We start from the raw sequence: 23,937 nt of genomic DNA, 5'->3' as shown, positions 1-23,937 counted from the left end.
AGTTTCTGTCCATATTCATATGGGATTCCTCAAGGTTCCTCTGGTGTCCTCCAGCCTCCCAAAAAAATGAAGGCAGGTGGATTAGTGACTCTAAAGTGCTCCTTGGTGTTAATAAGTGAGTGAATGTGTGTATGTATGGTAGCATGTGATGAACTGGTGTCCCATTCAGGTGTATTCCCATCTCACACTCGGAGGTCCCAGGAGAGGCATCAGATCTACCCTGATCCTGACCAGGATAAAGCAGTTACTAAAGATGAAGGAATGAAAGTGTGATTGAGTAAAAGAGAGATGGTCACCATGGGAGAAGACAGGATGTCATTTATCAGTAGAGGACTGATAAGTTAAAATGTAGCTGTATCTTGTCAGAATTCCTACCTACAGGGCGATCGCAAAGAGTTGGTGAAAGCAGTGGCCACTCATGCTGACTATGCATCAGCTAAAATGATAATAACAGGGATAGTGTGTGAAATGCATGCTGAGATAAAATTCTGCAATCAGCAAGAAAAATAGACAAGAGCTACTGAGAACTCTCACAAATGATTTTTTAGTCATTGTAGATCAAGTACTAATGTTACTCTGAGCACATTTTGCCAGACGACAAATAAAACTCGCAGTATGTTCCTTTTGCTTCAGCTGGGAAAAGCAGCAAGCGTGGTGTGTATATCTTAAACAGAGGGGGGAAGATTCTCCCAGTGACAGAAAGCAGCATCGATACTCAAAAATGTGGCAGATCTATCAGCATGCAAAAAAAAATATTGTTATTGATAGAAAATGAGCTGTTATAGAACAGTCACCTGATGGTTGGTCTGCTGCATGTAAAGTATATTTTATTTGTATTGGAACATTTAATTATAATGGCTTGTGCAGGTCTCAAAACCTGGTACTCTTAAATATTATAGAAATACTGGAAGGAAATATTCATCCTGTCAAGGGTCCTCAAGCCTAGTCATGTACTGTATTTACCTATTCACTCTCATGCTAGCATAGCCCTTCCGATTTTATCTAATACATAAAAACATATTGCAGTTGTGTTACAATGTTGTACTGCACCGCATTTTGACCATTTGTCCTGCATCCTGCATAGTGAGATAATTGGTATTTGACATAATCCAACACTTTAATTGGTCATATTGTTAAATAAATTTTATTTTTTAAGCAATAAGAACACATGGATGTGCTGTTTTACCCATCCGGTAAATGCACAAACTATGCTGTTGCATCCAATCAATACAACATAGTGAAGCTTTTCTAAAAGCCTGGCTTTCATCCAACAGCTGAGAAGACAACAGCAAAGGTGGTCATCAAGAGGCTGTGATGGCTGACAAGCAAACTGTGAAAACATGTGAAACTGTGCTACTTACATAAACTCTATCTCTATGAAGGTGTATGCTGCCAAGCTATTCATGGCAAGGAAACTAAAATGTTCTTTTAGAAAAGAATGGACTGTGACATATTCCTGGGTGAGGCCGGTGGATGGGGGATTCCCAGACAGTCTCCTGCAGTCTTTGTCAAATCAGTTTTTCCATTTCTCATGGAGGGGAATACAATGTGAAGCGACACAGCACATGTGAGTCTCACAAGAAAAGGGTACTAAAAACAAAATGTCCAAATCAACAGATTCGTTTCTGCTGAATTCCAAAGCAGGTAGCTTGCTAGCTTGATTTTGTTTTGGTGGAAAGATTTGCTTTGAAATTGTTTTATTTCACATATTTTATTGGGAATCAAGCCCCCAACCCCGGAGGTGTGAGGCGAACATGCTAACCACTAAGCCACCATGACCCCCTAGATAGACATTATATCAACATTTTAGGCTACTTCCCAGCATCAGTAATATGTCCCACATTGTCCCATACAAACTTATTACTCATCCCACATTTGGTCAGTTTGCATCTGGTCACCCTATTCTGGACCCAAACAGCAAGGTTTCTGTGAGAGCTGCACATATTTCCATATCAATAGCAGACACATCAATTTTATTTGCTATTAAAGCCTGCATTATAGATAGACATAGATGCTTACTATATGTGAGTCTTTTTAACTTGCAATGTCCCACTGTTTACAGTGCTAAATCTGACAAAAAGATCAAACTCAGTAGCTGACAGAGATGACTTTTGAATGGTGCACAGCCCTTAATTTGCCATGCTGTCATTCACACACTGGTTTGTGTGCACATACTACACACAAGCCACTTTCCCTTAGCCCAGGCCCCACAACAAAAATACCACCCTGCGCCCCATACACCACTTGAAGCACCCCTGCCTAGCTACATACAGTATATTCCTGTAATAGATGTGTGAGAATCTATGTGTGGGAGGTTTATTACAAAATCCAACACATAATCTAAGATCAGAGTCAACAACAAGCAAAGGTCAAACACAGATAACCAAATGCAGCCTGACAATAGGGGAAATCCAAAGAATAGCTGTAAATGAGAAAAGGGACAGACACAGGAATGACAATCATAGAATCAAAATCCCAGAACTTATACAAACACGAATAGTCAAGGCTTCGTTTTATATGAATCTTTGTATTCATATAGAGTTGCATGGGTAGAAGAAAACAAGTATTCAGTTAGTATTGTTAGTTAGTATTCAGGGGAGGGAGCCCTCTGCAGGCATGGAAGTATAAAGTCCTGGTGGATGTGACAATTACATTTTACTATTTATTTAACTAGCCTAATAAACAAAACTAGCATGAATAGTTGTGAATTCAATATCTGCATTAGTCAGGCTTTTTGAATTTGCTTTTTTTTTTATTTGATTACAGTGAATGTGGTTTTTGTTTGTACCTTTTTTGTTTGTTTGTTTTTCTTTTTTTTATTTAAGTGAACGAAACAGAACATTTATCTACATAAAAAAAAACAGTTGCACTGTTGGAGTAAAATCAAGTTATAAAACAGACAAGATAAGCCAAAATAGCCATCCACACACACACACACACACACACACACACACACACACACATACATCCAGGCACCCATACAGCCTTGAAGGCCATTGCAAGAGCTATCAAAGTTTCCGGACTTTGCAATTAAGAAAAAATGTCCTGAGAAGTTCATTTTCTTGTGCCAAACTAGGGTGTTTATTCATGTTCAACTGACAAATGAAGGGATGTTCCCAGTTTGGAATACGATCACATCACAACAATCAACAACACTCAATGCAAAAAAAAAAAAATATTCTGACCTGAATTTTCCAAGACACTTGTCCAGATTAAGGAGGAAATTTAGAATGAGAGATGCAGGCATGCACAAATAATTGTTTTTGGGATTCAACAAACAAATGACACAAACTAGCCATGGTTTATATGGGAACCAATGGAGTGTCAAACAGCTAATTTGCTCAACTGATTATGTGTTTGAAATAGTGGATATACAAGGTGGAAGAGTATCGGGTGCATCAAACAGCTTTGTGTTTGGTTTAAACTTAATGAATTATGACATAAGTAGATGATGAACAAACAGATGTATTTTGCTAAGAGGCAGTCCGCCGTTACAGCACCGAGTGCAGTTTGATAGCTTGCTCACATGGGTGGCATTGCTTTGTCACAACGTATAAGCAACATCAGCTTTAACTTTGCTGCACTGAAACCAGATGTGAATTAACTCATAACAGGCATTGTTTTCTTCAAAGAGAACTGAAGCACAGGAAAGCTGCTAAAGTCTGCAGTCAGGAACAAGTGATGGGCTGAACAGCACTCTGGTTATGTCATCAAAGTCATGGCCAACACACATGCTTTCATATTCCAGTGTATTAAAAATGCAAATGTAATCAATTAAAACCACAGTGAATAAACAGATTCTATATTGCTCTGTACAGATGGTAAAATCAACTCCAGCCTAAAGGTCTTTTAATACTGCAAATAAAAATGTGACCAAAACACATTATACACAAAAAAGGCTTGGGCTAAATTAAGCATTAATCTTCTTTGGAAAAAAATGTTCTAATTGTTAAAACATCAGTACAATTTTAGTATATTGTTTTATCTCTTCATATGTCTATTATCTACATTGAAGGATTTCATCCATGTTTGTTTGGAGCAAAGCGATTAATAAAGAAGAAAGTAAAGTCGATTGCTAATGTATGTATAACATAAGTATGTACTGCAGCACGTCATTAAATTGGGCTACATGTTTTAACTAAAACTGCACCAGGTAGTAATGACTTTAAGTAAATTTTAATCTTAGTTGAGAGCCATATCTAAAAGCATAAATAAAACATGACAGTGCATACTGTTATAATAATCATGGGGTGGTGTGATGCAGCCTGATGCAAAACCAAGTTAGTATTAGCATCCCAAAACTGATTTTTTTTTAATAACCACACATCCTGAAGTGTTTATTCCACTTATACAACTTACAACAATATGACAACACTAATAATTTCCTTCAAATTAAAGAACAATCAGTTGGTGTTATATTTAATGATTGCAAAACAAGTTCGTTCCTGTTATCACTTACAGAAGATATAAAAATTTGTTTCCTCACCACTCCCTCTCTCTCTCTCTCTCTCTCTCTCCCCCTCTCTCTCTCTCTCTCTCTCTCTCTCGAAGTTAGAATGACAAAAACTCAGCTTCCCCTCTGTCCTGAAGACTTTACCGTGTTGGAAAACTTAAAATTAAAGCTTTACCTTTGAGTGACACTGGAGACTCCTTCCAAAAGTGTTAAATAAATGTTTCTATACAGAAAACCATATCAACAATTACAATGTTTTTAATCTGTAGATTTGATGTGGAGCATGTAGCATAAAAGTCCCTGTTAAGCTTCTACTATAGAAATGATAATGTATTAGAACAAGTGCATTAATATAAACCTTGCAGCCAGAGCTACTGTCAAAGCTACTGCTATAGGAAATTTATCAACACCTTCTCACCAAACAGAATCACGCTTAATAGGCTTTAAGCTGAATAACTGAATAATAAATGGTTAAAATGAGTTATTATAGCTTGTTGTGTGAACAGACAGTATTTAAAGGGCCTGATCTAGCATTGGTAAATTTAATCAGCAGTCCAGTAATGTAGCCACTAACTTAGCCAGCCTATGTTCAGGAAACAGTTATAAAGCAAGCAACAGCCCATCAGGCCAAAGCATCCACACAGCCTGCTTTGTTAAGGTGTTGTATCAACACATAACTCCCCTCTCTCAACTTGCTTCCTCTTTGGGCCCCAACAACAGGAGATTGGTGTCAACAAGGAATTCTGCCTTATGTATGTCTCACTCGTAAAAACAAGTCACATGCAGTGGCCCAGCGAGGCATTTACAGTCCCATAGAGTCTTATAAACTGCAATCCAGTGATCCAGCACTAACACCAAAATCACTAACATATCACCATATGCTAGTGGTAACTAGCTTGCATTCAACAGCACGTTAAGCCCATGAGCTGTTTTCCTTCATCACAATGTGCACTACACATGTGCATTAGCTGTTCTCCATCTTGAAAAGTTGCATGCAAATTTTGGCAGAACTTTACAAACTGGTATACATGTTTGGTGACTGTGAGTACAACACTATGACCAAATGTATATAACAATCTAATCCAGATTCTCTTATCTGTGAAAAGAATTTTTTTCAAAAGGTGTTTTATGTAAGGTTTTCTGAATTTCAGTTCAGATTTCTGTTCTTGGGGAAAGGTAACAACGAAGTCAGTTCTTACACATGGTGACAGAACTTTGAGGAAACATTGTGTGTTAGTAGTGGGCAGTGATGACCTGGCTGATTATGCATGATGACACAACGGGTTCCGGGAGGCGTAGGCTGGTTATGTGTTAGCAAGTGACTAAATCTGCTCTTTGGTACACATATTTTGTTTACTCTACCTTCACTACTACTGACACGTGATTCATAATACAAAGAGCTATCACGTAAGTAGCAGCTCGTAAACAGAATGGCTTCAATAACATTTTGTGTCTGATTTACATTTATTTCATAAACATTTAATAAACATGCAAAATGATCAGCACCACTAAAATGAATATTTGGTGAAGCCTTTCCTGGATAGAATAACAGCACTGAACCATGTCCTGTACTCTCTAAAAATGTTGGAGGCACTTGTAGAGGACTTTGGACCACTTCCGTGTACAGGACATTTCCAGCGCTTTTACATTCTTAGATTTGTGTATTTGGACTTCCTTCTTCACTTCAGACCACAGGTTCTCAATAGGTTTCAAATGCAACTATGGTACCATAACTGATGGAGGTTTTGTTTTGAACTAGTGTGCTATTCCCCTTTTGCTCATTTCCTTGACAAGTACCAGTAGCAATCATGACCATGACCCCACATGGGTAGCCACTAGTTCCCTACTGCATCACGCTCATCCTCTGGCCATTCTCATCAACTTGAGTGACCCAGGGGGCTTGGCAAGCCTACACTCAGTTGTAGAACAACGTGTAGATACCTTGTAGAACCTTCCAGAGCGGTCCAGAACTAGTGAAGGCCGTATATCAAAATTGTCACTGTAACAAATCTCTTTCAGCACATGATGTATTTCCCAGTGCAACTAGCCCAGCTTGTTCAATATTAGTGTGACATGCTTTTATTTTGCATTCTGTTCCAATTCCTGGTTCTGGCTCTGCCTCTGAACCTTATTTCCTTCTCACACACCTCATTTTCATTCATTAACTCTGTGTATTTAAGAACACATTTCCTGACAGTTCAGGGTGAAGGTATTGTTATTTCATTCTGATTTGCATTTCTGAGCATGTTTCCTGTTTGTCTTTCTGACTTCATCCTTTTTCCTGTATTCCGTTTTGTTTGGTTTTTTTCCAGCTTTACTCTGTTTGCATGATTGACAGACCTTTTTGCGTATGTCTTTTGTTTGTCGATTTGGATTGTTAAAAAATTTTTGCTCTCCACCATATCCACCTGACTCCTGAATTTGTAAGTTACAAGGGTTTCTACCATGACCTTGACAGACATTAACAGACAGTGCTCATGAATAATGCCAATGCCATATTTTATTGAGACTGAGAATTGCTCAAAGTATTGATACTGTTCTTTAGGCCATTGAGGATGAAAATCACTCAATCGCTGGTACTGTTCTTTGTTATTGAGGACAAGAATTTCTCAACATTCTGATCTAATTGGCATTCTTTCTGTTGAGAGTGAGAATTACTCAAGATGTACTTTATTGAGGATATGAATTGCTGCCTGTCCTCCACTCTACAGAAGGTAAGGATCATTCAGTTCACCTCAGAGAACATGGGCTGTGATGAAGAAGCACTCAGACTGTACAATCTTGTGAAGGTAGATGGTGAACTCCATGCCACTGGGCCATTTCTCTTAGTGCTGCTACATAGTGCATCGAATCACATTTAATGGAAGAAGGCACTGTATTCAAGTATGTATTCAGCTGTATTCAAGTATGATTTTGCTTGATGATCTCTTCTTTTACCCTGTGGGTTATACTTCAGGGTTACCCTTTATGGTGCTCCCAAAAAGCACACAAACAGCTGGTCAGTAACCCTCTCACTGCCAGTCACTTCCATATGAGAGCTTGACAGTCCTCACTGGACCCAGGGCTGGTCTAGGCATATTCTCATCTGCAAAAGCAAATAGCTTTATTGATATATCATGGCGTTAATATCTGATAGGATAGCATGGGTTTGGCCTTAGCGTGACATATTTTATGTCCGGTTCCCACTACAGACACTTCATGTGACCAACAGTGCATGCAATTCACCACCTGCTGTCAACATCCCTGCCAGAGTTACAAAGTCTACATATGGGCAGTGTGTGGCCACACTCAGTTTTCTGACTACATTCATAATTGTGGAAGCTCTGCCTTCTGTCAAAAAGTCTCTCATGGCCCATGTGTCATGCAGTCTGCACTGGTGTCAAATGACTCTTCACATAGTTGACTTTCAAATCTAGAGATGCGAGATCAAGATCTCTGTCTGGCTCGTCACTTGCTGTTGGGACAATCCACACAGCACATAGTCATCCAGGTAAGGGACTACGCACAGACCATGGGTGCTAAAGCTAATCCAAAGGGAACTGCTCTAACTGCCAGTCAAGCAGAGGAATCATGTGTGATTCCACTTGCTGTGAAGCACACATGATTCCTCTGCTTGACTGGCAGTTAGAGCAGTTCCCTTTGGATTAGCTTTAGCACCCATGGTCTGTGCGTAGTCCCTTACCTGGATGACTATGTGCTGTGTGGATTGTCCCAACAGCAAGTGACGAGCTGTTGTGTTTGTTTGCCAAGTTGTGTTTGTTTGCCAAGTCTTCTACCTACTTCTGTCTTTTTTCTTCCCAACAAGCCATATCTGCTACTTGCTTTACTCCTCACTGTGGTGGCAAGTATAACAAGTGGTATTTGCCTAGCCCTAGGCATGCTTTGTGTTTTTCTAACATGATTATGCTGCAGTTGGTTCAAGCTTCTGCTAATGTCTATTGCAAATGTTCCAAACAATTTGGGCATTGATCATATCCATCACTTCATCAGGGCTTGGCAGAACAAACAGATTGCCAGTGTACCATGGAAAACAAGAGATTAGGAAAGTTGCCACAGTTTCAACAATTCACAAGTTATGAGTTTATGGACATGTTAAAATTGTAAGATTAGTTATATTGCATCCACAGAACCCACAATACTATATGCTGACCCAAACAATAGACAAGAACGGGAAAGAGTGAGGTCATGGTCACAAGGTGAGGACTTTGCTATTGGAGCTCAGCAAGGAAGCCAGCAAATGGGAATACTGCACTAGTTCCAAAGGAAACCATTGATAAACACTAATATTGTGTCCCAGAAACATTTATATTTGGATTAATTGTGGAAGTTTGAATTAGTTGTGGAAAGCCTTCCTTCCAAAGTGCTTCCAAAGTGGTGGCATATAATAGTTCATCAAACCTGACAAACCCCAAAAACAACTTAACTTAAACAATTTAAATCATTGTGTCTAATTTTTATTTTTGACAATCATTTCTTCTCACAATGCCAATCATTCGGAAACTGATTATACCCAATGTATAATGTATGTTGTGAATGTAAGCCGGAAAGAGGGAGATATGAGGACAAAGGCAGACAAAAATTCTGCCTGTCTGGGTTGACTCAAGTTCATTGGTTCACCCCTTCGACTTTGATGAGCTGACCTCAGACTTGCCCCTCTTACTGCATTACTAATAAGAACACAATAAGAGGCTGAAATACTAGTCTCAACTGTGACCACTCACCTGGAAGACTCAGACACACACACAGTTCAGCCATAGGATTAAGCTAAGAAGGTCAGTTAACAGGAAAGTCAGTTCACCCATGGCTGTAGGCTGACATGGAATGGGAACTAATTTGGCCCTGGAAGCAAAAACAACCGCTCTGACTCAAAGTCGTAGTGTTTTAGTGTTTGCAAACAGATAAGTGAGGTCAATCGCAATGCTACTTCCATCACTAAAAATATCCAAAGAAAAGCATAGCCTAAACAGGATGGCTTTCAACTGGCCAGAACTGATAATCCCAGTGAGGCAAAACAAGGATATGTGTGGCCAATTTACCTTCATGACATTTGAATATGAAATTGAGACTTCCTTTTTGACTCTTTGCCATGCTTGGAGGACCTTAAACATGTGCCATATTGTCACAATTATCCTAAGGCTGGCACGCAATCCTGAATGTAAAGATCAACAAAGTGAAACACTAATCCAGTGTTATTTCAAGCTCATAGAACTGATGGTGAAGTCTGTGTATCTGTGAAATGATACTTTACAGGGATAATGGCTTTGAATTGTCCCTGAACCTGAAAAGGGGAAAGCTGTTTATTTTTCCTTTTATGCTGCAAGAGGCATCTCTGAAACACAACTGCAGGATATTACATCCACATAAGGGATACCACTATAGGTATCTGTTCAGTGGATTTAGATTTAAGCCAGAAGTGGCCATGGCCTAACCTGGAAGGTTATGTTTTATTAAATATGAACCCTACCATTATGCCCTCGGAAACACTGAAAAACGCCCAGAGATGAAAATGCCATCCATGTCATCATGGTGTGTAAATTCTGGGTCTGATAGTTCCTCAACCTCAGCTACATAACACAAGGGATGTGCACGAGTGATGTAGCTAAGTCCATCCTGCTTGCACAATTATTGTTTTTTTTTTTTTTTTGTACCATCCTAAAATATTTCCTAAGAATTTAGTTGGTTCTATTTCCCAAAACATAAGGAAACTACTGGCCTAATTTAAACCACAGAGACCCTGACCAGGCAGTTACTAAGAATGAATAAATGAATGCTAAATGCGTCATGTAGAGACTCACACTTACGTTAATGAATGTCTTTTTCTTTCTCCCTTGAGCTTCATATCTGACTGCTTACCCACATGACAGTAAAAACCTGCTTTGTTCCTGTGATGCACATCTCTTGTCTCTCTAACAGAACCAGAACCTCTAACCAGAAGCCCTTTCCAAAAAAACATACACTATATGTTCAATCTGAATAATGTACTGATATTCAGTTACATTCCTGCTCCATACAGAAGTGAAAATGAGCAAGAACATGAACAAAAACATCTTACATGAAGCCTCTCTGCCCTTATCCAAACTACACCGGATGAGGCTGGGTGTCACTTTCAGATGCAGCCACAATAGCTGACATCACTTTTCTCACTCTGTCCCCAGTGACTCATGTTTGTTAGCCAGTGACATAACTGGTATCACCAGTGAACGTCAGCACCAGCTTCCTGTATGGCACCCTGGGATGACAGCTCCTGTTTGTGGCACCAAAAGCGGTCAGACACAAGGCTGGTGGAAGATGTTTTGTGTGAACTCTGTGAGTCGACTCATTAATGAAAAGCCACATTTCATAATATTATGTTGAGCCCAGCAGGTCCCATCAATGAGTGACCTACTCTGCAGACTGAAAAGTGTTAGGGAGTTTTGGAGTCATTCAAATCCACAGGTCACACTTTGTCAGGAGAAGATTATGAGGAACATAGTTTTAACATAGTTTTAGTTTGAAAAAAAAAAAACAGTGTTTGATCTTACATTGCCCTCCACTAGGAGTATATATATATATATATATATATATATATATATATATATATATATATATATCGCACATCAGTGATGTAACCTTTTTCACAAGACCAAATTTTGAACGCCTTTGGTGGAGATTTGTTCCATAGTTCACATACACATAACCAGTTATTTGGCAATCATTGTGATCGTGCATTGCATTGTGGGATTGATCAGCCATGTTGTTGGCTCACACTCTATCCACATTATCTGCTCCATGTAAACATAGGATGTAAACAGTCTGTTTTGGTTTGGTTGTGACAAATAAACATTGCATAACATGCTGAGTTAGAGTTCCAAACATATAGAACTTCATATGGATAAACGTTTAACGGAGGCACGAGAATTAATATTAAGCTGATAGTGCGCTCATTCAGATCTGTGCTCTGTCCTGCCTTCATTGCAATGCACATCTACAGCACAGAATATGATCCTGGCTTATTTGTTAAAGCTTACATTATGTTCTTAAGCTATGGAAATATAAATAATTACTGTATGTATCTATGTAAACAAGTTAGTTCCTGTTATCACATACATTGTAGGAGCTATAAACAGTCATTCCCTTACCAGCCTCTCTCTTCTTCTCTCTCTTGAAGTTAATAAAATGCAGCTTGAAAAAGTTTTTTTTAAATTTCAGCTTGTCATGATATTGAGAAACAGCAAACCACAAAGCCCTTTGTCCTGAAGACTTTACCATGTCAGAAAACTTAACGCTACAACTTGAGTTCTGACAGTTACAAAGCACTGACACCGGACACTCCTTCCAAAAATGCTCACAAAAATCTTCACCAAATCACCTGTTTATGTGTAGCAACCACCATGCACGTTTGTTACTAAGTTGTTACTACAGGAATGATAAAATTACAGTGAGCATTAATGTATACATGTGATTTACCTGACTTGTACTATATTTAGAGCTGCTGCTATAATACAATTGCAAGGGCTGTTACAAAATAATTTCATTTTTCATTGCACAAAAATGCCAACATAAATTATGTAAATTCGTCTTGAAGTTTGTTGTGAGACTTTAGCCCACTTACAGTTGCAGAATTTCTCATCTTTTTGTAGATGAATCATGTAATTACATATATTCCAATAAACATACTAAAAATCTGTTGAAATTTGTACTTGGTTACCACTATAAATTAACTGATTAATCACAGAACAAGTGTGAATACAACATTTCAGATCATTCTAGAATAAATTTTGACCTTGACGATGCAAGAAAAATCTGAATATTCAAACTGAATCGTTTTAATAACTCACTCCCTCTCACTCACTCACTTTCATTAGCCGCTTAATCCTGCTCATGGGATCTCAAGCCTATCCCGGAAAACTGGGCGTAAGGCAGGAAAATACACCTTAGATGCCACGCCAGTCCATCACAGGCTCCATGCACACACACATTTACACACTCACTCACACCTAGGGGCAATGTATATTAGCTAAGCCACCTACTGGCATGTTTTTGAGAGATGGGAGAAAACCGGAGATCCCAGAGGAACCCAACATGGACATGGGGAGAATGTGCCGAAAAACTCCAAACAGATATTAACCCAAGCTCAGGATCAACCCAGGGGCCCTGGTGCGTCTGCAACACCATGCCACCACGTTCAAATAAAAGCACAATAAATCCAATAATATCTTACATGGGCATAGGATTCAGTTATAAATAGAAGAGGTAAATTGATTGATTTTTTTCATTACTTAATTTTTTTTCAACCTTTTCTGGAAAAACAAAAATATACAAATAGACTGTGGACTACTAAAGATAGCCATTTCGTTTTGTGTGAAACATTACATCTTTTCCTGCTAAAATTGAAAGAGACAAACAGCTATTGCTTGAGAAGAGTAACCGTTTCTACAATGCAAAACATTCTGATAAGGTATTGTATTGTAAGAGTATTTAGAAATGTGGGCAGTGGTAGTTCAGCAGACAAGTCTCTGAGGTAATGATGGACAGATTGTAATTTCAACCAGAGGTGAACTCAGGACCACAGGATAATCAGCGTCTAATGTTCTGTTTAGGCCTCATTCATGGACTAATGATACAGAAGCACTGCCTCCTCCTACCTTATTATTTATGTTATTACTTGGTGCTTATACACTTTATGGCCAAAAGTATATGGATACCTGACCATCTCACCCATATGTGGGTCTTCCCCAATCTGTTTCCACAAAATTGGACGCACACACTTGTTTAGAATGTCTTTATACTGTATGCTCTAGCTTTACAATTTCCCTTGCATGACAGTGCCCCTGTGCATAAAGCCAGGTCCATGGAGACATGGTTTGCCAAGGTTGGTGTGGAAGAACTCCAGTGCCTGCACAGAGCGCTGACCTAAACCCTACTGAACACCTTTGAGATGAACTGAAACACCAACCTTCACACCCAGCTTCAGTGCCCAACCTTTGCTGATTCAGTATAAATCCCCACAGCCATATTCAACAAAACTGAGTCCTTGGAGGTTCTTTTGCTTCTTAAACCCTCCTCCTCAGAATTTCTTTGGGAAAAATAGACATAGATCCTCCTCCAGGCAGTTTAAACAAATTTCAAATTGTTGTAAACATATTCATTTATGTAGGTAATTTTGGGTTAACAATAAAGTTATTGTAGGTTGAGGCTTAACAGTGCATCAGCACTAGTACTTTTTCTGTATAGGATCTTTATTATTATTAGTAGTAGTAGTAGTAGTAGTAATAGTAATAGTAGTAATAGTAGTAGTAATCGTAGTGATAGTGGTACCAGTAGTAGTAGTAGTGGTAGCAATAGTAATAGTAGTAGTACTCAGTATTAGCGAGCTACCAGCACTCAGTACTATCATGGTAATAGAAGGTGATAAAAGCAGGTTGTTTACCTTAGCAGGTTACCCTTAACTACTAGAGCTTATGAGTTTTATTAGGTGCTTTAATCAATTCAAATTTCTAAATGGTTAACAGCTGGATGTTTACTGATGTTAAAAGATTTTAACTTGCCAGATTCAGACCATCACATCCATCCTCAATTGTTACTTGGAATTCTCTCTGCCTTAAGCGATCCACCTCTTTCTAAGGTTTCCTCAGCATATACACAGACCATTACTCAGACAGCCCACGTCATTCCGTGTTTACGCAATCAGCTCTCGCTCTGGAAAGGACTGACGGGGGGAGTACCTCTTACACTGTCAACATCAGCTCTTATTGCATGGCAACAACACACCACAGCCTGAGAAATGCACAGTTCCCATTGCTCAGTCCAAACACTTCAGAGTGTGTGTACATGTGGGAGCCAGCGACCTATGGTGGAGGAGGTTCAGAGAGGAAAATGGTGCTAAGGCCCAGGAAGGTCCCTGAGTGCTATATTTGGTATGGAAAGTTACCGTACCTCTGGGACAGAACGGGCAGCTGGTGAATCTTGGTGGTTGGCAAGGATGAGGAAGGGGAGTGTGCAGAGCTGAGGGTGCTGCAGGGCCAAATGGAGCTCAGATCGGCAAGTCTCCATCTCCTCATCCGAAACAGTACTGTCAAGAACGAATACCACTCCTTGGGAGCCTTGGTAGTAGCGGCTCCAGTATTTCTTGATATTGTCTGCACCTATAATGAAAAAAAACCACTGTGTAACCCACTAATCTTGTGTTTTGATTTCATTTATATAGATATCTACATTTGTGGGACCAATTTTAAGGAAATATCATTTATTATCATTAATTACCACCACACTCTCACTGTCTCTTCTGTAAATTATAAACCTGTGATTAGTGGCTCTGAGCACGAAATTAACAGGTCTGTGGCATACATTCTCACAATGGGGATATAAATGTAATGTGTAAACCTCTTTACTAACTGCCTGAGTAGTATAAACACACATTTGCACCTTTATATGATTAAGTGAAGTTTACATAGACAACATTTGGGCACAGCCTACAACCATTTGAAAGAAGGCAAACAGCCAAATTGCATGATTGTTTTGGCTAGCCTATAAGTTGAACAAGGCTAGGCAAGCCTAGTTTTTGCTAGCCCACAGATAAGTTATCTTGTGAGAGACAAGTGTTAGACAGGTGTGTGAGGCAAAGTAGGCAAAGTTGGAGAAGGAGAGAAGTTCAGTGAAGCCCAATGATAATAGGTTAAGGCAGAGAGAGCTGAGGACAAGAGCATAAGGATACCCCTCACCCCTGATGCACAGGGATGGCTTGGGATGGCCAAGAACAACTGACGAAGAACAGAAGACAACATGAAAGAGGGTGGAGTGAGCATCAAGAGTCCTGAGCTTTTCTACCAGCTTTCAGCACCTGGAGCCAGTTGCACCAGCTAAACTTAAGCTCTGTTGTAGCCTAGTTTGTACATTAATGGGCACTACATCTGAGTTTACTAACTCCTAAAATATTATCGGTTGCACCAAGTTTCAACGGAGTGTTAAGTTATAATTTAAATTTTATACCTATTCCCTAGTAGGTGCAACATTCCCCATAAATAAAACTACTCTGCAATTCTGTTAAAAGTGAACAATCAGCACAGTAAAAAGAGCATGTATACTGACTTTTTTCTTTTTTTCTTTTTTTTTTTTTTGTATTTTGTTAGGAGGATTTCATGTGCATAGTTATGGTGTATGATCACTGGACATGGTCAGCCTTCATAAATACCTTCTGTAACAGGAAAGATTACACAAGTACAAATAGGCCAATTATTTATCAGTTTTGTCTTTCCTTGTGTAGCATAAAATATCATCAAATTGAGATATTGGCAAGGTATCATACACCACAAAATATTTTTAAAACATATCATTAATCTAATATTACACTGTTGTTCAGCACATTTTCAGTAAAGGTAGATTAAGATCGTAGGCGTGAATTATTTTTAGTGGCTTGTTACTAAAGTGCCATTAAATTTGTTGCACAAGAGCCCAAGCAGCAGAACAGAACATACCAGAATAAAACACAAACACAATTTCCATCTCTGACAAGAGTTTTCTGCTACCCTTATGGCAGTTCTGTTTAGATAAGAAAAAAAATCCCTGGAAAACAGGCACAAAGTGGAACAGTATAGTAAGAATACCATGTTTCCACCATGTTGTGAGGTCCAACTCTGAGAAAAGAGGAAGTGGAACTGAAAACCCATAAATAAGTGAAATAACTTGGCAAATCCCAGGAATTCCTGTATTTTCTTTGCAGTTCTGGATTCGCGCCATGAGCGTGCAGCCTTGATCTGCTGCTTCTCGTACTCACTCCTTCTGTCCTGATCATTTGTCCAAGAAAAAAGCCAATGCTGTTCAAACAGGGTGCAAAAACAGCTGGTTTCACCCACTAGAGGTAGCAATAGTCTAAAACACTAAAGCATCTGGAGACAGAGTGGGCAGTAGTACAGGTGTCCGTAAAGGTGTTAACATTATTTTCTGCTTTCATCACTGACAATGTTTTCTGTAATATATCATTGACAGTGGAATTATATAGTACATGGCAAGCAAAAACCGGTACAAGCCCACAGCCTTTGATAAAACAGAGAAAGACTGGCAAACAGAAAAAAGAGTCAAGAGTAAGTACACAGAAACAGCTAGACAGGGAGAGAAATCTGTGAATTTACAGAATGAGTGAAGAACACGTGAAGGTGATAATGAGAGATAATGCTAGGGAGACATTGGAGCCCAGGCAGAGGTAGGTGAGGATGAGAGTGTGAGAATACTTTTTTTTTTTTAAATAAAATTCTAATCTAAACTAATTAAAAAGGAAAGGATGATAGAAATTACAAAGGGTTTATCATGCTAATATAATACAAACAATAGACTTGCAGTTTTGTTATTTTAGGTTTTAGGTTTGAAAATTTGGGGTGTGGAGGAGTGATAGTTTATTGATGCAATTTTCAGTCGTTTCCTGACGTGTTCATCTTTTCCAGTTGGATCCCGTCAGACAGATCTTTGATTTGTTACTTCATGAAGATGGGCAACAGATGAAATCTCAAACTACGCACATACAGACAGAGGGACAGATAGAGAAAGTGAGAGAGAGACAGAGAGAGAGAGAGAGAGAGAGAGAGAGAGCCTGAATTCAATCTGTTTAGCATGTGTCAAAATCATCCTCAATAGCCTCCTGTTCTTCCTTTATGTTATTCCTACATCTTTTATTTATTGTGTGTGTATATATATATATATATATATATATATATATATATATATATATATATATATATATATATATATATAGAGTGAGAGAGAGAGAGAGAGCACCTGTACTTTGCATCCTTGTGTATTCATGCAATTATTCAATCAGCCAATCATATGGCAGCAGCACGATACATAAAATTATGCAGGACATGTCAGTTAATGTTCACATCAAACATCAGACTCAGGAAAAATGTAATCTCAGTGACTTTGACTGTGGCATGTTTGTTCCAGAAGGGCTGGTTTGAGTATTTCATACACAATAGTCTCTAGAATTTACACAGAATTGTGCGAAGAACAAAAAACATCAAAAAAACCAACAAAAAACTGTGAGCACCAGTTCTGCAGGTGGAATAAGTTCAAGATGACAGAAAGGGTACGAAGGTTCCAGTAACTCAACCACTCTTAACAACTATGGTGAGCCGAAATGCATCACAGGATGTATATAAACCCTGAGGTGGATGAGCTACAACAGCAGAACTCCACATCAGGTTTCACTCCTGTCAGCCAAGAACAGGAATCTGAGGCTACTGTGGGCACAGACTCATCCAAACTGGACAGTAGAAGATTGGAAAAAGACCAGGGGATTACTTTTAGTCAGACAAGGTGTAACAAGCAGGAGGATGGACACCTGTATGGATTCAGTCTCATAGTGAGAGGCACACACAGTTAATGTCGACAAATCCATAGTCAATAAACCAAAACCCAGACAGAGATCAAAATCAGAAAATATTGAACACTATGAACAGAGAAGAAGAAATGAAACCAAGGTGCCAGACTCTGTGAACAACTGCTTGGATTTGTAAGATTTTACATGAACCAGGGCGAAGCAAAGAGCTTTAATAAGAACCAGAGAGAGGCAACAAGCTTACATAGCAGGAAACAAGGAATGGGTGAAACCAATTAACCAAGTAATAAGACTTAACAAGAACAGGAAGCAGAGACCAAATATGGAAAGTGCTGTATGATACAAGTGGTCCCAATAGTGCGAATAAAGTATGAAACGCATTAGAAACCAAAACCAGGGTGGATGTATCACAATGAAAGTTGCATGCAGTCAAGAACTAAACAAAAACAGATTATATGTCCATAATTGGATTTTTCTCATCTTTAAAATCGCCTTATTTGGGAGTCACAAAATCAATTAGTCAATCCACTGTCATTCACCATTATCACCATTCAAATCACTTTTTTTAAATGCAGCTGATTTGATATATTCCAACCTGAAATACATTCAGTAGTATACTGTGTTGTGTGTTTAGTCTAACATTAAAAAAAAAAGGGCAGCCATAAATATATTTTCTGTGCAAACATTTTTTGTTCCCCTCTGGGGCCTGAGAAGCCAGAGCAGCAGTGACAAGCTCCAGACAATAAATAAACGTCATCACAGTAACCACTGGAGGCATCGGTATGTATAAAAACATCTGTAACGGTCTTTGACCTCACCTACTGGAAGATCTTTATATCATGTTCAACATACATTTCTGTCTCTGACCAAATTTGGTTAGGCTTCCCCTTGGTGGTCCCATGTTCGCGTTTTCAGTTGTTTTTGTTTTAAGGGTGCTGATGTTTCTGTTGTGCTTTAGTTGGGCCTCAAGTCAACATACACAGCGCACCTGTTCTGTCCCTTGCATCCCACAAAACATAAATCACCCTGACTGCGGTCACTACTAACATTCACATTCTCAGCCTGGAGGATTTTTTTTAGCTCTTTAAGACACCAAAAATAAGCATCTTCTAGGAAGATGTCTAGACCATGAAAATGCATACACTTGTTATTGATATTTTATATTTTTACTGAAATATATACATACTACTCTGAATTCAATTATTTTATTCTTCTACATCCTGATATACTACTTGATCACTAAGATTGTTGGGAAATGATCACATTCTTGATATTTTCTCCTCTGCTCCTTAGCAGGCCCTTCTGCCAAAAGTGCAAACAAGTGGAGCAATATTTATGTGCTGAGTAAACAGCTACTGAAGCTCTATTAGTTCTTAGTATTAGCCTAGCTTTGATTTTTCTACTGGACATAAGAGAGGCATTAATCTATGTCCATAAAATCATTGACTTAATCTGCTAATGAGAGTTGAGTTCAACTCTGTAAACCATTTCTAAACCACGGAGTAAGAGGGAACAACATAGAGCTTATTGAAGCAAAGCAACAGCAATAGGGAAAAATATTAATACTGTAATACATGTTCACATTACCTCCAAGTTCCTTCACATTCAGTACTGCATTTGGGAAAGCCACTGCCTTGATGCTGAAACCTAAAAGAGATGACACGATAAAATTTACATTGCAAAATAAATGAATGCTACAGAAAAGTAATATCACGCTGTCGTATATCAACTGAAGAAGCTGAAGATTTACTCAGTCACACCATTAACCTCATGTTCATTTCAAATCAATACATGCAGAGACAAGGGGGGGTGGGCACATTCGGGAATGATTAACACAACTCAAAACACATGAGGTAGAGCCTCTTAACTTGCCACTTTGACTTTACACCGGAGTTTATAAGGTGGGTTCCTTCAAATTCACAGCAGGTAACAGTAAATGTGTTGTGCAAGACTTAAAAGGTTCAGCTGAGATCTTACAGTAAAGAGCAGCAGATATAGTAGAATAGATATGTTGTTTCTGAACCAAGTCAGTATGTCATAGTGACATAGTGACTCATCTCTAACAATATTGGTGAAAGGTGTCCTCAGTTCAATCCTGAGCTTGGGTTATTGCCAGTGTGGAGTTTTACCTGTTCTCCCCATGTGTGTGGGTGTCCTCTGGGTTCTCTAGTTTCCTCCCTCCTCCCCAAATGTCAGTAGATTAGCACAATGTTGAGGTGACTGGTTAAAAACTGAGCTGATATTACGATTTGGAGAGTTGGAAAAGTGTGTCAAAGGGGTGTTTATAAATGCTACAAGAGTCAAGTTTGGAAGTCTGGCTCAATATGTTACATCCACAGAGTGCTTCATAATTTCATTGAGAGGCTTTGGGGCACCAGTTCAGATTAAGTAGCTGAAGGTTATAGTGTTTGGTTTATATCACAAGGCTGAGACATGGGACAGGTATGTGTAAAAAAAGTGAGTGTGTTTGTACTGTAGTGGTTCAAAAAAATGCTAGTGTTTGTCCCCCTCAAGTGTACCACCTTGGGAAAGTAGAGTACTTTTAAAACTGATTTAATGTACAGACGTTCCAATTGCACAGAAAATGTATAATGATATGATCATTTCACGTATCTTATATTAGACTTATAAAATCTATTAATATATCTAATAAAATAGCGAAACTATTTCTGATAGTGCGAGTACTATAGTGAGTGATATAAAACTTTACCTGCGGTGGGTACAATTCCATCAAGACCTTCGCTGCAGAGCCGTGAAATGAGACTGGTTTTGCCAGCACCGCTGAGTCCAATACATACCACATCATACTCTGGTCTAGGAGAGGGGGGACCTTTACAGCACAGCTTTCGGAAACACTGATGAGAAAAATGACAGAGAGAAACAAATGGCAAGGTCTGAACCAATTACCAATGATACTATATTGTTATACTATATTAGTATATTATATGTTAATGCAACAGTATGTACATTTTGAGAATTTGGAGATCTCTCTGGTGGAAATCTGAAATGTTCTTGTGCAAGTTACATGCAATAACATAATATTTAATGTGATGGCTGTGAACAGAAAGTTAATATACACTCACCATCCATTTTATTAGGAACACCTGTGCAACTGCACATTCATGTAGTTATCTAATCTGCCATTCATGTGGTAGGAGTGTAATTCATAAAATTATGCAGATACAGGTCAAGATCTTCAGTTAATGTTCACATCAAACATCAGAATGGGGAAAAAATGTGATCTCAGTGACTTTAACCATGGGATGGTTGTTGGTGCCAGATGGGCTGGTTTGAGTATTTCAGAAACTGCTGATCTCCTGGGATTTTCACACACAGCAGTCTCTAGACTTTACACAGAATGATGCAAAAAACAAAATACATCCTGTGTACAGAGGGTCTGCAGTCTGAAACAACTTGTTGATGAGAGACATCAGAGGAGGGTTGTCCGGAAAAAGACCAGGTGATTTTTTTTTTTCTAATGTTCAACTGTCCAGTTTGGGTGAGTCTGTGCCCATGATAGCATCAGATTCCTGTACTTGTCTGACAGGAGTGGAACCCAGTGTGATCTTCTGCTGTTGTAGCCCATCCACCTCAAAGTTCAATGTGTTGTGCATACTGAGAAGCTTTTCTGTTCACCACGGTTGTAAAGAGTGATTATTTTTGCAATGCACTGCTTGGCTGACTGGCTAGAGTCCTCTGAAAGCACTAACACCAGCATGGTTTCACCAGCTGTGGTCCCTTTGAAATTGCCAAATGCCAAAATGTTAACATGTTGCCCAGTAGTGAGCTTTATTTCACTACTGTAGTGAGTATTGAGGGACTAGACATCAAGCTTGAAAATCTGGATGCCATTTTAAAATGCAGATGTTGACAAAAATAGTATAGTAGTAGGGTTATGGTATTTCATAGAAACTAATCTTAACTTCACAGACCACCACTTGGCTGTCAGTCTTCCAGTGATCAAAGTTGAAAAAAAAAAAAAAAAAAACGTTCTGACCACTGTGCTAAAAGGCATTGTACTATTGTACTGTGGCTTTGGGTCACCCTATACATTGGGCTACCAAAACATATGAAGGTTAAAACAATGACTAGCGTATAATTTTCAATGTGTTCTGCTTATTAGTTTACATAAATGTAACATCAAGAAACTGATATCAGCAAATAAGGTAGCAAATTTACAAATCTTCAGTTGGCCAGCCTTTGGGACATTCTGTCCTAGAGTGGAGTATGAGATACACACACTAAACACAAGCAGACACTTTAATTGACTCAGACTTGGCCGCCACAAAATTGTTTTGAAAGAAATAAAGGGGAGAAGTCAATTTTTTTATTTCATTAACACTCTTAGTCCCCAGACCAGACTATCAATAAAAGCCATAACTTTTATCTTAATGCCAGTTTCTTCAAAACAAGCCAAAGTTGTTGAGCTTTGGCTATTATTCATTTAAATTGTTAACAGAAATCTCCTTGTGATTATCAAAAGAGCATTATACTTTGCTTTAGATTTGCTATAAAATATATAAGAAACAGGTGCTACATAATTGCATTGCACAATACAAAAATCATTTCTGCATTGATAATATTATGTTGTTGTGCTTCCTTCTTAACTTTCATCAGCGTAAGATTCCTGTCTTTTCATCAGGATATTCACCTTCCCAATACACTATACTATACTATATATTATAAAAAGCACCTGTGCAGTTGGACCCTCATGCTGCCTCAGTTAAGAGGCCAAGAAGCTAAAGAGATCCACAGCAAAGAAGCTGCTCAACGACAATATCCCAGACACTCCACAAAGCTGTGCTTCATGGAAGAGCAGCAAGCCATATGAAATCCCATTTGGAGTTTTTTAAAAGCCATGTTGGAGACTCAGCAAATATGTGGGAAACATTCTCTGGTCTGATGAGAACAAAATTTGACTTTTCTGGCCTTGGAACAGAGCTCTACATATGGTAGAATCCCAACAACTGCTCATCACCCTGAGAACACAAATCCCAAAGTAAAGCATGGTTGTGGTAGCTTCATGTTGAGAGTTATTTTGGCAAACTATATTTAATTTCCTCCTACTTCAATACTGTGGGTTATTTTGTGTAGATGCATGACATCCAATATTGAAAGTGGAAGGATCCAAATGCTACTTAAAATCTACTTGAAATAAGTTCAGAAAAAGGAGATGTGAACATTTTTATTAGACCATTTTTCTTACTTGTGATAATGAAAAAATATCAGCGAAATCTAGCATACTAGGTTTAACTAAATGTCTTGAGGGTTAAAACTAATTTTTTTTATATTTTTCACTTTATCTTAAGGTTTAGTAACTAGACAAGCTAACAGGTTGTTTAGGAGACAAAATGTCTAAATGTCTATTTGTTTGACACATACAGAGAGTGAAAGAGAGAGAGGGGTCCTGGTGGCTGGTGACAGTCCTGTCAGTTTATGAATCACTATCTCTGACTGGAAGCCTGCTGGGAGACATTAAGAGGCAAACGTAGTGTGAACCATGAATGAGATCATTATGTGAAGATCCAAAACTAAAGAGAGATATCTAACAGACTAGTTCGAGTTAGGCATTTAGAAAAAAAGAGTAGTTATATAACACAAGTACTCTATATATTTTTACATCAAGAACTGTAATTCATATACATTTCACCAAGGCTTAAACAAGAGCTCTTACAACAACATATTATCAATACAAACAACATGTGATTGTCTTTTGGTAATCTTTCTCCCTAAAAAGCACTAATCACTTTCACAGGCTCACATAGCAAATACACCACACGTGATCAGTCAGAAAGGAGCACATGCTTCTGCTTTGTCACACAGCGACCTGGACATCTGGTTCTGTAAGTGCCGGGAGGTCTTGCGACCAGAGATACTAACATTGAATTCACCCCATTCGCACCCCCACAAATGTCCCTTCACTTACAGTGCACAAAAGCAGATGATATATTCACAGCAGTCGCTTAAACCAAGTCCTGGAACTCTGACCTTTCATGACCAGGTCATCAGACAACAACCACATACTAGCTGAGCACATGGTTACATAAATACTCTGAAAGCAGTCTCCCCCAGTTAGCTTTAAAAACTTCTGAAGAGTCGAATGGGGCTTTAAAGATATGAGGTTTGAAGACCATTATGAGTAAAGACAAACCACAGTAATAAATATGCACAATAC

The 23,937-nt window shown here is 38.7% G+C and overlaps 1 protein-coding gene across 5 annotated transcripts in view; it reads right to left on the bottom strand.

Annotated features, from left to right (window-relative positions):
- arl15a (ADP-ribosylation factor-like 15a) overlaps positions 1-23,937 on the bottom strand; it is an 82,544-nt gene that overhangs the window by 35,634 nt on the left and 22,973 nt on the right. For 4 of the 5 annotated variants that reach the window (XM_026931262.3, XM_053228744.1, XM_053228743.1 and 1 more), the window contains exons 2-4: positions 20,473-20,617; positions 19,350-19,409; positions 14,369-14,577 (exon numbers count right to left, since the gene is read on the bottom strand). In XM_026931262.3, coding sequence (XP_026787063.1) covers positions 14,369-14,577; positions 19,350-19,409; positions 20,473-20,617 — 414 coding nt within the window. Of the gene's footprint in view, positions 1-12,054; positions 14,281-14,368; positions 14,578-19,349; positions 19,410-20,472; positions 20,618-23,937 lie in introns of those variants that run through there. The other variant, XM_053228742.1, reaches the window with a different exon arrangement.

Source organism: Pangasianodon hypophthalmus, chromosome 24, assembly GCF_027358585.1.
Source record: "Pangasianodon hypophthalmus isolate fPanHyp1 chromosome 24, fPanHyp1.pri, whole genome shotgun sequence".
Taxonomy (NCBI): Eukaryota; Metazoa; Chordata; class Actinopteri; order Siluriformes; family Pangasiidae; genus Pangasianodon; species Pangasianodon hypophthalmus.
The sequence above is the reverse complement of the archived record's forward strand: the minus strand, read 5'-3'. Positions and strand labels throughout refer to the sequence as shown.